A 16335-nucleotide genomic window follows, 5' to 3' on the forward strand; every position below is an offset into this window, starting at 1 on the left:
CTAGGGGCCCTAATGGATAACAACCTCACTCTAGAGCCACAAGTAAATGCCCTATTCAAATGTTTCTTCCTCCTGCGAGCAGCAAAAAGGATCCTACCGTTCCTGTCGTTAGCCAACAAAACACTTACCATCATCGCTCTGATCATGTCCACAGTAGATTACGCATACAACATGAGGCAGCCAGACTCCTCCGCAAGCTACCCAGAAGAGAACAAATCACACCTGCGCTAAAAATACTACACTGGCTACCATTAAAACAGCAAATAAAGTTCATGTGCATCATGCACAGAGCAATACAAAAGCAAGGTGCAGAATTCCTAAGCGACAAACTACGCCTACATCAACCAACAAGAACACTGAGATCAAGCACCAACATCCGCCTGGAACCAAAACCCTATAACAGAAGAAAACTTGGAGGATCCTCTTTCTCTCACCAGGCACCGAAAACCTGGAATGACCTACCTAAGAATATACAGAACACAACAGACCACCTAGCATTCAGGAAACTCTCAAATCGTGGCTCTTCACAGCGTAACTACAACAGCTACGCACTAGAATGCCACTCCGTTAAACAACAATGAAAAACGCCAACCTCGGCCACTCCCAATACGGACATAATCAGAACCCAAAGAACGGACCCCACGACAGACCATAAGATATTAAGGGAAATAGCCACTAAAAGAAGGTCACCATAGACGGATCGCATAGTCAGACCGAGACAAAAGCCCTTAAACGACTCATCCACTGCCTCCCGGCCGTACCATATCCAAAACCCCAGCAGACGCATTTAGATAGAAAGTTTGAGAGGAGACCACAACACCAGCTCCAGCACCCAAGGAGGAGAATAGACACCCAACCCACATTAATCAATCCATCAGCATTAGAACTCCTACAGAGCTCGCTAGAATAGAACGGCGAGGAGCAATTAGAACAGTTATAGAACACGTTAGAACAGTACATGGAGCGCCTCACACGAACTTAAAACCCTGCCAGGCTTAACCCCTTCGCCCATCCTGATGAGATTGGGAGGATCGGCGAGAGCCACACTCGGACAGAGTTCTGAATGTTGGCATGTTAAACTTCATACAACCCACTAACAAAAACCTCGGCATTTCTGCAGACTTATCTCACTCAAAAATCTCACACAAGCATTTCTCGCAGAACAACCCGCACGCACTTCACAAAACCGCAACACATAAGCCGCACCAACAGCACACGAGGACTGACATCGATCCAAAGCTCAGCACCCGGTGTATGTTCAGTTGAACAGAACACCACTCCTCTCACTATCCTACTCCCGCTCCACCTACTAACCGATGCCACCTACTCGTTTGCAGATCCGCCAGAGCGCCTGTGGACCAACTCCGTTGGTGACGGTGCGCAATACAAATACCTCTAACATTTACTAGGTCATGTAAGAAGAGCAAATACACACTGTGGAATATTGAAGGGGCTGTTAAGCTTAGCCGTGGTGCTGTATCTCTGGGGTTTCATTTTGGGGCTCTCAAAGGTCTAAAAACAGGCATTGATATTTTGATGCATAAGGCAGTACAGCTACAGTCTCAGATGATGAAAATTGACTAATTTTGGCACATTCTCACTCGAGCCTGCTATTATGTTCTTTGAAAAAAAATTGGCCCTAAAATAACCTATGGTGTTGAGCTACAAAATGCAATAATTTCTAAAACATTAGATAGAATTGAAAGCAGGATGTGGAGGAAGATCCTCGGCGTTGTAAATGTAGTACCACTGGCAGCTATTAAGTCCATACTCGGGGCTATCTTACTAAGGGCCCGTGAGAAGTGGCGTCTATTGTCACAATTTGCCAAACTTGGAGCTCCCATACCGGACTCTTTATATCAGTCGTTGGGTGGTTCTATGAACTCCAGTATTGATCTGGGCCTGCTTAGGACAAGATGTGAAGCAATCTGGTCTAGAATTGGTTTGGACCTTGAGACCTTAACGAAGAATCCCCTGAAAACCAAAAGGTCTCTGTTTGGTTCTGATTGGATACTGACAACGGATGCATTATACTCTTGCGCATCTACGAGCCACCTATCTCACGAGCACAAACTCAGAGGAACGCTCTATTATCCTGACCCAATTCCCTAACCGTTATTATTGAGGATTGCTACTTAGGTTACGTTGGAACCTACTTCCGACTAAACAAATATTGCTCAGGAGAAGACAAATAGCAGATGATGAGATCAGATGTAGATTTTGTACTCTCAAACTAGAAACAATCAAACACTTAGTCCTCGAATGCGAAGCACAAACTGCGCCTAGGACTAAATATGACGCCTCTGTTAAACTATCGAGCAGGATGTAGTGAGGATACCATTTGGAAACGATACCTCAACATCCAGAATGTACATGAGGGCTAGGCATCATCAGACTTTATTAAAAGCCTAAAAATATTTTGAAAAGCTGATAGGAGTAATTTATTTAATTACTATTTTTGAGAATGTTTATTGGTGAACAGTTCTACTGTAATGTAGACAACTTCTTTTAGATTCTTGACTCATTTTCTTTTTTTATCACTGTTGCTTTGTTTCTGTATTTTTTTTATTTTTCAATTCTTTATGCTTAAATTCTCGGAATGACTGATTACTGAAAAGATTCAAGTTGAACATATGTATAGGATATTCTAATTAAAAAAGAGTATGTGATTTTGTGTATAATTGTATGTAGATGTGATATATTTTACTCAGTTGCACCATTCTTGTGTATACTGTATGTCTGCAATTATGTGTATTCTTTATGATATAACATTTGTAAAGGTTTAATTTAAACCAAATACAATTTAATTTTTTTTTAAAACAATTTCCTTAACTTTTCAACTCCGTTCCTGCTACCTTTAAGAAATACGCATTTTTGCTCTCCAGAAACCCCTGTGGATCTGTACATTGTTGTTACAGAGCTTTGCTAATTCACCATGGGCCATGTTCATTCTAATGTGTTCTGATGGTAATTTTTATACACCACCATATGTAATGCCCTTATGCACATTTTGCAATCTGTTACAGCGGTATGAAACCCATTGCTTTGAGTTGATGACTTCATAATAAATAAGGTCCTAACCATAAGGGCAGTTATGGCAACTTGCTGGAACAGTGTCCTGATGTCTTCTGCTTTCAAGAGCCCCCTAGTGTTGAGAAGACCAAGTTATCTTCAAACATAAATAATTCCCTCTTAAAATAAAGAGGATGGTTACTTATAACTCTGGTCACCTTTTAATGGCCGCTATAGCGGTGTGTGGTGTGGGGGTAGGTATTAGATTGTGTGTGAAGCAGGTTAGTCGAGGAATTCTGGTTGGGGGGAGGATATGTGCAAATTTCCTTTTTTTAAATGTCTTTTTTTTTTTTTAAAGGAATGTGTTTTTACTTTTTCTTTTTTCTAATGTTTCGCTGTTCGATGTGTTGTGTGTATTATGTATGTTTGTGGGGATTGTGCCATATTAGTAGTTACAGTACATGCCTGTATCATAGGATTCTTAAGATGTTGGTGTATTCATTCATTGTTCAGAACGGAATTGTAACTCTATTACTTGAATGTTTGTATTAGTTGCTTGTTGGTTAGTTTGCCAAATTAATAGTGTTTAATAAACAATTATTCAGGCCACCTAACTAGGTGAAACAGCTGGGAAAGCATTTGTCTTATACAAGGACCGCTATATCATTGAGAGGGGTACATGGCAGGAAAAAAAGTAATCGAGGCTGTTTTTGCTCCAGACATTTTGCAAGAGTACTTACTATTTACAAGTTAAACTGACTACATTCACCTCAGGTAAAATGCAACTATTGGAGATTCTAATTTGTTCTAGTGATCCATGTTTGATTTATAGCCCAACACATGACAATGCAATATTAAAAATAAATGCCAAAAATAGATCTTGTGTTCTGGTCTGTTCATATTTCCACACAGTACTTATTCAAGGATTGGTCATTTTTTAATAAGATGATCTTTGAAGGTTTGGGTGGTAGACCCTTCCATTGTCCCCATCACGGTTCATTACAATCCAATTGAACCTGAATCCTAGTTAGAGGAGCTTACCCTGGGTTCCTCTGCCACTGATAGTTTAGGGAAGCCCTATCTTGCCTTTATTATATCACCACATTTTGAGTCTGGATAATATTTTTCACGATTTCACATAATGTATGAAAACACATCTAACTCAAAATAAAGTTAACAGTATTAGAAAAAGATAATCTAGACTAAAGGAAAACTGTAGCACATGTATATCAAATGCTGAACAATTTGAGTACATCAAGGCTACTGTGTTGAACACTGCTTGTATTACAGCGACTCATTTGATCAATTGCTTTGCTCGTTAGTCGGTTTGCCTATGTTTCCATAGACAACATGGGCTTTCCATAAAGAAAATGCATCATTTTAAAACTCTGATCTTGCCATAAATTCATGTTTTCTACTGTAACTTAACATATGTGCAGGCTCTGCATATTCAGAACAAGCAAACACTGGGATATGATTTATAAAAGTGTATTTGTGTAATTGGATTTGGTAGGGACAAAATGTGTTTAATCTCTGACCAATTTTGATCACCCTGTGAACTGTCTTATCTGGTAGGACCGGTTTAGAACACCAACAGAATCCTTATGCATTGCTAGCACTTTAGAGCTTGCGTTGAAACAATGTTCACCTTTCTGTAAATTCTATGCCTCTATTTGTAAAATAAAACTATTGTGGGTTCCTGGATGTGTAGAAGACTCGTAGCAGGGGTACACAAATTCAAGACGCAAGCTGCTAGCCAGCCATCAAATCTTTCACCCCCTAAATTCTACACATTCATACAACTCACCATTTCTTACTCGCCAAGACTCTCACCAGCCAATGTCTAGTGGCGATTGAAAATTTTGAACACTGTAGAATAGAACATTTATCATACTTGAGAAGATGATTAAATGTTCCCAGAGAATTGCAATCGAAGTTATATATAACCCCCAGATCAGACTGTGACTGTTTACTCATGTTTTTCTTTGAAGGTGAATCTCTCCTGTCACTTTTATGCTGACTCTCAAACGTTTGTCTACTTTTCTGAGATTTCCCATTTCTTATCTCTCAAGTTCCTGCCTGTATCTCTTCCATCCTAACATGGATGGCTTCTCGCTTTACCTTAACCCATCTAAAACTGAGGTTCCTTTCTTCCCTCCTTCTCCTTCTCCCCCCCTTTCTTTCTTTTCCTCCTCCTCAACTAGTTTTCCCTTTATCTGCTCATAATCTTGGCGTTCTCCTTGGTTTCTCTTTCTCTTATCATATTTCTCTTACTGCTCATAACTGTTGCTTTCTTCTTTAAAATCTTTGTTGTGCCTGTCCCTTTCTTTTCATGCTACTAAACTACTTATTTTGGCTTTAATTTTCTCTTATTGACTATTCTTCTCACTTGATCAGACTTCCTGCATCTTGCCTTACCCCTTTTTGTTCTATTTATAACTCTATTTGTTTACTTTTGGTCTTTCTTCCCTGCTCTTCTATCCCTTGCTCACTCTTAACATTTGAATCTCCCCTTCTGTTTCATTTCCTTTCTATTTTTGTAGTGCCTACATGGTTCTGTTCCTCATCTTGCTTCTCGTTTCCTTTTATTCTCCTACTTGTGCTCTTCGCCCCCAGTCTACCTATCTCCTTGGTTTCCCTGAACCCGTTTGTGCTTTTTTTTTTCTCTTCATGCTCCATTTCTTTTCCTCTTACTGTTTGTCGCTTCCCTACGTATCACATCTTTCATACCTGCTTGAAGGCCCATTTCTTGTCCTCTTTCTGCAGCATCATGTTTTTTGCCCCAAGCCTTGCATTGTTAAAATGTACTGCTCTCTTCGTAAAGGTGCTTTTGCGAAAGCGTTTTATAATTTCAATAAATACATAATAGAACCAATGTTTTTTTTTTAGATGTTTAATTGCTAAATAGGCCATTAACTGAAACCTTTTTCTTTGCCAGCCGCGAGCTGATCCCATTCCAATATGTAGTTTCTGTTTGGGAACAAAAGAATCCAATCGTGAAAAAAAGCCAGAAGAACTTATCTCTTGTGCGGACTGTGGCAGCAGTGGTGAGTACATGGATCTACTACAAAATCTTCTTTAAGACCTATTCCTCCTTTGCATTATTGACCCACCACAACTTTTGTTTCCCTAATCTTAACAGCATTGCAAGCTGAGCCAGGTTTGGCTCACTTTTGATTGCAGAAAAGATCTTATAGCAGTGATGTTTATGGGGTGGCCATTTGCTTCTTACAGGTGCTCGATATGTAATTTAGAAAGTTATGACAGGGGAACCACATAGGCAGTAACAACGACTGCTCCTTCATAGTGAGCCTAGCATTGATTTGAAGTGCTTTGCTGCCACATTTTGATCTGCCCTCACAAGCGAAAAATAGTTCAGCATTCATATAAACTACAGGTATTGATATTGATCTCAATGATTCTTTTAAAAAAAAAAGTTTAGTAATGGAACCGATGCAACATTTTATTACACTGCATTCCAAAAAACTGAAGGACATTTTGTGTTCTTAAATGTTCTTTCAGTTTTGCTACTCCAAGAACGGGTTTAGAATTTGCATCTGGCGACCTGTCTTTTTGTGGTGCCAAGGTTTTCTGTATCCGCTGTAAGCATTCAAATACAAATAGAACCTGAACCGTGTCAATTTGCGAGCGGTTATGTACCGGTGTCCTTGAGAACAAAGTGCCACAACTTTTCAAAAGATACATTAGGAGTTCAAATCCGTGTTGTAGCATGTGGTGTATTTTGTATGGAGGATCTAAGTTTCCTTCATCCCTGCTACAATCCTGAATTCTGTTCTTTGAAGTGAAGATGGAGTCTAAGCTGTCCAGAAAGCTGTTGTGCTGCCATAAAGCGATTACCTATTCTGCATTTACCTCTTCTGTTAGAGAATAGTCCTCAGGGGTTTCTCTTGGTTACAAAAATAGATTGGTTCATTTGGGACAACTGACTGTGAAGGTTAAGCTTCAGCCTTTTCTTTAAGCAGTCTTGAGCGAGCCTGACTCTCCGTCAACCATGGAATCATTTAATTAAGCAATAAACCCTGAGCGGGGGCAGGGGGACATTGACATAGTAAAGCAGGCCCCCGGGCATTACCTAAAGTGGTAATGCCTGCCCTGCGAGGCGCTATTGCTATTAGTACCCCGGCACGTAACACTGGGGTACTAAAAGCAATTGTCTTCAGTTGCAAAATGTTCTGGCGTTTCGCAACTGAAAAAGTCTGCCAAGGAAGGGGAAGCTTCTCCCTATCCATTGCGGCCATTGAAAATAGTTGGGGGGGGTGGGGGGGGGTTTGGAGAAAGTAAACTAATGAAATACCTGCCATGAAACTGGAGACAGGACTACAGATAGCCCCTTCTCCCTTTTCATGGCGGCCATTAAAATAGGAAAAAGTAAACAAAAAATGGAAGCCATGGAAAGGAAGAAGTAACTACACGTAGTCCATTCGTCCTTTCCATGGCGGACGTGTCGCAGATCGGGAATGGACACACTGGGGTTCGAAGTGTTGCCAGTGCGTGCACTCCCGAAAAGGATACAAAAACAAGGTGAGGGAGGGAAATGGAGGGGCGGGGGGGACTTGCCTTGTTCCCCGGCAGTGAAGATGGCAGCCTCCAGCCCGGGCGGTGGCGATTCACGTCTGGTAATGCCCCCGTTCCGAACCTCCTCATTGGCTGGGAGGCTGCCTCCTCTGCCCGACCTGACGCCCACCGCACCAAGACCCCCCACCCCCTTATTCTGTTGTGTACTACATTTAAATAGTTTGTTTTAGGTCACTTAAACTATTACAGTTGATTGTGTTAAAGTGGAATGAAGGCAGTGTTGGCTATTTCATAAACACGCTTTCACTTTCGTTACTCCTGAAATCTAGCACTGCATTTTAATGAACCAGTTTCTGCCCATCAGTTTAACATGCAGAATAATCCTGGATAATGTGTAAGAGCTGCAAAGTAGAAAGAAACTAAATGGAGCCCCGGGGATAGGGGACTGCATGGAGAAGAGGACCAAGTACCATCTTAAAAAGGGAACGTAACGAGGTTACTTTAACAAGGAATCAATTGAGGGTTAAGTAGATCTTCTTCCAGTATCTAGAAGCTTAAGAAAAACATCAGTGGATTAGATAATGATCTAAATCTGTTTTTTGTCTCTATTCTAAGCTAAATATCTTTCCAGTCTATTTATTTGAGTTTCCCCATCTTGTGTTTCGAATTTGATCCATTTCTGTTAAACTGAAAGTGATTTTTCTTAATGCTGTTTCAGGCACGATTGACCAATTTCTGATTACAGCGTAAACAGTAATTGAGACCAGGAGGGGCACTCTTCCATCTTATTGGCTGTAGAGCCATTGATCGGATGCATAGCATTCCATTCTTTCCCAACGTTTGTTTTTCATCTGTATTTATAAAAGTCAGTGTGTTTGTGGCTTGCCGAAGCGTTGTTCCTTCTACAATTCCACACCGTTTCACCAATCTGCCCCAAATTTGACATTGTTAAATGAGTGTTATGCGGTTGACACTCTGCTCTTTCAGGCTTGGTTGACACTCTGCTCTCTTTCAGGCTTCCCTCAGCTTCCTCTCTTGCTCATTTCTGACTGTCTACCGCGATTCAGGATTGGTGCGCCTCCAATGATCTTTGCCTTAATGCCAGTAAGACATTGATACTTTGCTTTGGGACCCCCGCTCCCGCTTTCTCTCACTCTGGCTGCCCTTCTTGGGCCCTCTACCCTCATCTTCATGTGAGGCAAAAAACCTTGCCGTCATCTTCGATTCCACCCTCTCCTTCTCTCCTCACATCACGCACCTTGCCAATAAGGCCCACTTCCAGCTTTACCTCCTCAGAGGTATTCTACTTTTCCTCACCTTCCCCCAGAAGCTCACTGTCTCCAGAGCCCTGGTTATCTCTAGGCTGGACGACTGCAACAGCCTTTCTCAATCGCCCTTGCAATTAATCCAGAACAGGACTTCAAGACTTATCCTTGGCCTGAAGCCCAGGGACCGTATCTCTCGAGCCCTGACATCTCTCCACTGGCTCCCACTGGCTGCAAGGATCAAGTTGAAGACCCTATGCATCATCCACAAGGTTTTCTGGGGCCGGGGCCCACACTACATTCAACACTCTCATCCGAAATACCTTCCTTCCAAAGGCCTTCGCTCAGCTACCTCCAGCTCTGAGGGCCAGATGCTTCTCCAGGCAGAGAGTGGGGGCGGTGGGTAGAGCTCTCTTCTCCATAGGTGCCTCCCTCTGGAACAGCCTCCCTACCCCTCTTGGGCTTGAGCTGGACCACCTGAAGTTCTGAAAGTAACTCAAGGCCTTCCTTTTCTTCTCTGCCTTCTCTCTTGCTTGCTAACCGACTGGTTGCTTGGTTGCCTCAGTCTCTCTGGGTAGCAGGCTCCTCCAAGATCAGTCTTCCTTGCACTGCCTCCGTGCCTACTGTGCACTTGGGGACTGTTACTGTAAGCCACTAAAGCCCCCCGCCCCCCCCCCCCACCTCCAGCACTACCTAGAGCTGTGCTGGCCTGACTGCACTTACTCCGAGCCTTGCTACCCTGTTTGCACTTCCCCTTTTCCCCCTCCCATGATCCGAATGACACAAGGCATAGTAGGATCGTTTGCTTTGTCCTCACTATGTACCCCACCCCCTTGTCTTGTGGTGCATAGTACAGGCGTTTTATGAATTCCATATATATATATATATATATATATAATCTCAGAGGCTTCTGTAATCTGCTTAGATCACATGCTATGCATAGGCCAACATCTAGTGGAAGCTGCAGAGTATTGGTTGTTTTCCAAACTCTAAAAGGGACGACGACAGGGCGTGCCAGTAATACTATCCCTAGTGACGTCTACTGTACCCATGGTGCTTCACGTGTCGAGGTCCCTCAGATTTTTTTCCGCCATCATTGTCGGTTGCTCAAAGCAGAGTTCCTTCTGGATATCGCCATTGCTTAGAAAAATTATTACTTTGAATGGATTGTGTCCTCCCACGTATTCCTCATCTCATCTCAGATGTGTTGTCAGCTTTGCTGCTTCGGAAAAAAAGATTCCACACCGGAGGGCGCTGTGCTCGATGTGGTGGCGTTGGCGTCCCTTGAGGGCTGCCGTAGTGTCTATATCATCCGTAGTATAAAAGGCTGGCGCCGCGTCAGTTGGCTTCAGTTCCGTTTTTCCGAAAGCTTTCGCTTTGTGTATGAAAACAGCGCTTCAGTCTTTTGAAGATGTCTTCATCTAATCTTGCTAACCCTAAAACTTGCTTCAGATAGTGCCAGAAGTGTGGGAAGAAAATGTATAACTGCCCCCCATTGAGTTTGTCTCTGGTGCCTCGGTCCTGACCATAGAGTTGACTAGTGCGGTTCCTGTCATGCTATGACAAACAAAGCTCTCAAGGAATGAAGAGGTATATTCCTCTGACAAACAAAGCTCTCAAGGAATGAAGAGGTATATTGGCGGTGGGGGAGGAATCTTGGAAGGACTCTTCAAAGAAAAATAAAGACTGTGGTGTCCAGGGAAAAGTCTCGACGCAAGTCGAAGAAATCTAGGTCGAGGAGTCGGTCAAGAAAATCTTCTTCGAAGAAGAGGAGTCACTGATCTGCTTCTTCTTTGTCCTCTGATACAGGGGTTATCGCCTGGCCATGATTCCCCTAAAAAATGGGAGGCTTTTAGAGCCTCGATGATGCAAATTTTCGAGTACGCGGCCCAGACCCCTTCAAATCTTGTGAAGATCATGCCTTGGCTCATTCTAATCATGGGTAATTTTCTGAATAGCAGTCAATACTATCCAGTTCCTGGTGAGCTCCTTCATAGATTTGTGATTGTTTTGAAGATCGATTAGTTGTCTAGCAAAAGACTATTCGAGGGGATTGGGTCCTCCGACGTATTCCATATCTGACAGGTAATGTCCACAGCTGTGCTGCTTCGGAAAATCTTTGGCATCTGCGTCGATGACGTGGATGCGGCGTCCCCGAGGACCTCCTCCGACGGCCGACGTCACCCGATGTGATAAGTAGGACGCACGACGCCCATAACTTCAGTTCCGTTTTTTCCGCGAACGTGTTCGCTTTGTGAATCTCGGTACGCCTCGACTCTTTGGAGTTTGCTGTTTTCGCTTCTCGGTACGTTGAACCTGTTCGTATTTTTGTGAAGACCTGTTCGTGGCGATGTCTACTTAGTCTTCAACCCTGCGTCCGGGCTTCAAGAAATGCGGGGACTGTGGGTCCAAGATGTCGGTCACAGACTCACACGACGCCTGCCTCTGGTTCCTCGGGGAGGCCCACGATACGGACGACTGTGTCGGCTGCCAGTCGCTCACGGCAAAGGCCTTTCGGGAACGCAAGAGGAAGCTGTCGGTAGGTCAGGTGTCTAAGCCCCGGAAGTCGAGGTCTGTGGGGCTTTCGACGGATGACTCGAGGGGCGGCTCTCGGCGTCATTGTCCGAAGTCCAGTGGGTCTCCTTCCAGGAGTCTGTCTCGCCACTCCTCCGCCTCTTCGAGGCATTCCCGGAAGCGCCGGTATCGGTCGCCTTCCCCGTCCTCTTCCCAGGACTCTGCCTGTCGGCGGGTCGCTTACCCCTCCATGCAAGCAACACCGGAGGAATGGGCTTCCTTCGGGAAGCATATGCTAGCGATTCTTGAATCGCAGTGCACCGGTCCGTCCGCGCCTCCGAGTGGGGTCGGTCGGCACCGGTCGAGAGACGCCGCTCGTACGCCTTTGGGCTCGGGTGGTCGGCAGAAGACGTTGACGCCTGTGGCGCTGAAGTCGTCGACGATTTCTCTCGAGGCTCCGCCTCCGAGGGGGTCGTCGATGCTGTCGGCGCCTAGGTCGTCGAGAGACCCGCTCGGAGCTCTGGCTTCGAGGCCTGTGTCGACGCCGTCGATGCTGGCGGCGCTGCAGCTGACGTCGACACCGATTCGCTCGACGCTGTTTCTGTCGACGCTGGCGCCCTCAACGCCTTTCGAGGCGGTGGTGTCGGAGGTGCCCCGTGGCACGGGGTTAGCCCCTAGAAATGCTCTGGCTAAGGTCAGGCACTGCTTTGGTCCCCAGATGTCTTCCTCTCCCCGCCTGGAGTACATTTCAGAGGGTGATGAAGGCTCTGACAGTTTGGTTCCGGTTATGGTACCAGATGAGCTTATCTCGGGCCATAGCCAGTTTGATGACCTGAGGCAGACACTGCATGATGCCAGTGGACTGGACACCTCTTAGGAGGTGGCGTTTTGTAGGCCGGAGCCTGGCACTCATGCCGATTCTTCATATTGGCGCCTTATGTCTCGGGACACAGAGTACTTGGGTTGGTCAGCTCCCCCAGGGGAGTTCGTTCAGGATGATCTCACGGACATACTTGATCTTGGTCCCCCCCACTGACCCGGTTTTGCCGTGTCATATGGCTCTGCAGAGAAGGGTGGCGGCTTGGACTGCTCCCGAGAGTCTCCCAGCAGTGGGCAAGTCATTGTCGCGAAAATACCGTCCAGCCAGTAGCGACCCCTGCTACTTGTTCAGGCACTCCGGAGAGTTTGGTGGGGCAGGCGGCTACGGCCACAGCAAAGCAGGCGTTGTATCCTATCATCCCTCTGGATAGTGACGACAAACGTTTTGACAGCTGGGCGAAGAAAGTGTTTTCTTCAGGGGGTATGGCGCTTCAGGTGGCCAACTCCATATGTGCCTTGTCTCGTTTCACACACACTCTGTGGAACTGTGTTGCATTAGCGGCTGAACGTATTCCCGAAGGGGACGAACGGGATGGTTTCCTTGCTATGATTCAGGATGGCAAGGATGCCATGTGTGAGGCCGTTCAGTCGGGTTTGGACATGGCATATTGTGTCAGCCGGTCCATGGCGGCGAGCACCGTGATACACAGGTTTGCGTGGTTGCGGAAGTCTGGGTTCACTCCTGATGTGCAGTCCCAGCTCCTCAACATGCCCTTTGACGGTGAACACCTTTTTGGCAGCAAGGCTGACGAGAGCCTTGAGTGGTTGCAGACCTCCAAAGCTGCAGCAAAGTCGTTGGGCGCTGCAGTTCGCCAACCTCCGCCTTTTCGTCCTAGGGGACCGCAATGGAGGGGCGGTTCCTTTCGCTATTATTCGTCCTTCAGTAAAGCGAGAGGAGCTAGCAGTCAAAGAGGCCACCCTAAGAGTGCCAGAGGTGGAAATAAGGGTACTCGAGGTGCCAAGGCCGCTCGGGCAGTTGCCTCTTTGCCCTCAGCCAGCGCCGCAGCCGCTACCACTAAGTCATGAGGCCAGGTCCCATGGTTCGCCGGTTGGGGGAAGGCTGGCGCAGCATCTTGTAGAGTGGCAAGCCATTACTTCAGATGTGTGGGTTCTGGAGATCATAACCCACGGCTACTGTCTTCCTTTTCGGCAGAGGCCTCACGACAATCCACCTTGAACCTCTCTTTGAAGAGTCCGGATCCGCTCCTTGCGCAGGAAATTCAAGCCCTGCTGGAGAAAGGCGCCATAGAACTGGTGCCTGTAGCGGAGAGGAACAAGGGATGTTATTGCCCTTATTTTTTTATTTCGAAGAAAGAGGGGGGATTGAGACCCATCATGGACTTGCGCGGTTTGAACAAACTCCTCAGGAAGGACAAGTTCAAGATGGTTACTCTCAATTCCTCCAGGCCCTTCATCTTCAGGACTGGTTGATGTCTCTCGACCTCAAGGATGATTACTTCCATGTGCCGATCCATCAAAAGCACAAGAAGTACCTGAGGTTCGCGGTTGGCGACTCACACTTTGTTTCGGGTCCTGCCGTTCAGATTGACCTCCGCCCCGAGGGTTTTCACCAAGCTCAATGTTGGTGGTGGCAGCGCATCTCAGGAAAGGGGGGATTCACGTCTACCCCTACCTGGAAGATTAGTTGATCAGTGGGAGCTCTCCCGAGCAAGTCCTGGATCATCTGTCCGTCACCTGCCACTCCCTTCACAAGCTCGGCTTCTCCCTCAATTTAAAGAAGTCCCATTTGACACCAACGCAGCGACTCCAGTACATTGGAGCAGTGCTCGACACATCCCTGGGGCAGCGTTTTCCTCCCCAGGTGAGGGCTCTTCACATTCAGCAGATGGTGCACAAGTTTCAACTTGCCCAGAATCTCCCAGCGTCCGAGTTCTTGAGACTGCTCGACCTAATGGCATCCTGCATTCTTCTGGTGCCAGAGGCTCGTCTGCGGATGAGATCTTTGCAGTGGGCACTCAAGCTCCAGTGGTCTCAGTCCACCGGCAGGCTGTCGGACCCTGTTCAGGTGCTGCCCTCGGTCGCCCAGGACCTTCTGTGGTGGGCCGTCGAAGACAATCTGATGAAGGGGGCCCCATTTTGGCTTCCCTGGCCGGAGTTGACTATTGTGACGGACGCACCCCTCATGGGATGGGGAGCTCATGCCAACGAGTTGACAGTCAGCGGTCGTTGGTCTCCGTCCAGACTCCATATCAATCTGTTGGAGCTGAGGGCCGTCAGGCTAGCCCTGAATGCTTTTCTGCCGACTGTGCGAGGAAAGAGTGTCCTGATTCTAACGGACAACACAGTGTCCATGCACTACCTCAACAAAAAGGGGGGGGCAGGGTCACTTCCTCTGTGCAGGGAGGCGATGCAGCTCGAGTTCTGGGCCATCCAGCAGGAAGTTTCGATCTCGGCTGTTCATCTGGCCGGAGACGACAACGAGACGGCGGATGCTCTGAGCAGGCAGTGCACGGTCTCTCAAGAGTGGGAGCTGGCTCAGGAGATTCTCCTGGAGATCTTTGCCCTTTGGGGGACCCCTCAAGTAGATCTCTTCGCCTCCAGTGTCAACCGGAAGTGCAAAAGGTTTTGCTCGCGATAATTTCCTCCAAAAGGAGCCTTAGGAGACGCGTTCGTGGTGGAGTGGTCGTTCCCACTGCTGTACACGTTTCCTCCCTTCATCCCGCAAGTACTGCAGAGGTTAGAGGTTCGGTTCCCGGATGATCCTCATTGCTCCGGCGTGGGCCCCGAGGATGTGGTACCCGGACCTTCTCGACTTGTCCATCTGCCCTCCACGTCGTCTTCCCTACCGAGACGATCTGCTCTCATGGGAGTGGGGTCAGGTTCTCCATCCAGAGGTCAGATCCCTCAACTTTCACGCTTGGCTTCTGAAAGGTTGAGGTATAAGGATTGGGACCTCCCTGAAGACGTGATGGAGGTGTTGCTCTCGGCCAGGCGGCCGGCAACAAAGTCTCTGTACCGTTGCCGTTGGAGAAAGTTCTGCGACTGGTGCGGGGTTAAGAATGTGGATCCTTTTGAGTGTGACATTCCCATGGTTCTGTCTTTATTGCTTTCCTTGGTCCACAGGGGCTTGCAAGTGGGGACCATTAAAGGTTACCTGGCGGCGCTGTCCATCTTTAAGCGCTCGTCTGAAGAATGTTCCTATTTTAAGATTCCTTTAATTTCGCAGTTTTTGAAAGGGCTCACTAATGTGTTCTCTCTGTCACCTTTTCTGGTGCCAGGTTGGGATTTGAACCTTGTTCTTAAGTTTCTTATGGGTGCTCCGTTTGAGCCTTTACATTCTTGCCCTTTGAGGCTGTTAACTCTGAAAACTGTGTTTTTGGTTGCGGTTACTTCCCCTCGCAGAGTGAGTGAGTTACAGGCACTTTCAGTTAAGCCACCCTTCACTGTGTTTCATAAGGACAGGGTTATCCTTAGAGTTCGTCCTCTTTTTCTTCCGAAGGTGGTTTAGGAATTTCATTTGAGCCAGAAGGTTGTTCTTCCGGCATTCTTTCCTCCTCCACATCCTGGTAAGGAAGAGGAGAGGCCTCCATAGGCTTGATCCTAAGAGTGTTGAGCTTTTATATTTCGCGCATGTCCCGGGTCAGAGTGGACAATCAACTTTTCATTGTTTATGCTGGAAAGCGTTTGGGACAAGCTGTGACGAAACAGACTTTGTCTCGGATTATTTTAGCTATCTCCTAGTGTTACCACTTGGCGGGTAAGGACCCTCCGGCTGGCTTGCGGGCCCATTCTACCAGGGGAGTGGCTGCGTCTACTGCCCTGCAGAGGGGTGTTCCTATTCGTCACATCTGTGATGCAGCCACCTGGGCTTCAGTACATACTTTTGTACGTCACTACTCCCTCGATTCCATCAGATGGCAGGATCTGGCCTTTGGCAAGGCAGTCCTATATTCCGCAATTTGATTGGGCATGCTAAATTTGTTTTCTAAATTCTTTTCCCCCCTCCTTGCTTGGTACTGCTTTGGAAGTTTGTCATAGATATGCAATACGTAGGAGGACCCAATCCCCTCGAAGAACAAGTTACTTTCTTACCTGGTAAGGTTCTTTTGATGGGATGGTCTGACGACTTATTCCATATCGCTTCCTCCCTACCTTCCCCGCTACAGAA

At 46.6% G+C, this 16335-nt stretch overlaps 1 protein-coding gene across 2 annotated transcripts in view; it reads left to right on the forward strand.

The window, feature by feature from the left end:
- Window positions 1-16335, forward strand: part of KAT6B (lysine acetyltransferase 6B) — a 1467124-nt gene that overhangs the window by 261494 nt on the left and 1189295 nt on the right. For both annotated transcript variants that reach the window (XM_069610967.1, XM_069610966.1), the window contains exon 3: window positions 5951-6059. In XM_069610967.1, the coding sequence (XP_069467068.1) occupies window positions 5951-6059 (109 nt within the window). The remainder of the gene's footprint in view (window positions 1-5950; window positions 6060-16335) is intronic.

This window comes from Ambystoma mexicanum, chromosome 8 (genome assembly GCF_040938575.1).
Source record: "Ambystoma mexicanum isolate Mex_15411 chromosome 8, UKY_AmexF1_1, whole genome shotgun sequence".
Lineage (NCBI taxonomy): Eukaryota > Metazoa > Chordata > Amphibia > Caudata > Ambystomatidae > Ambystoma > Ambystoma mexicanum.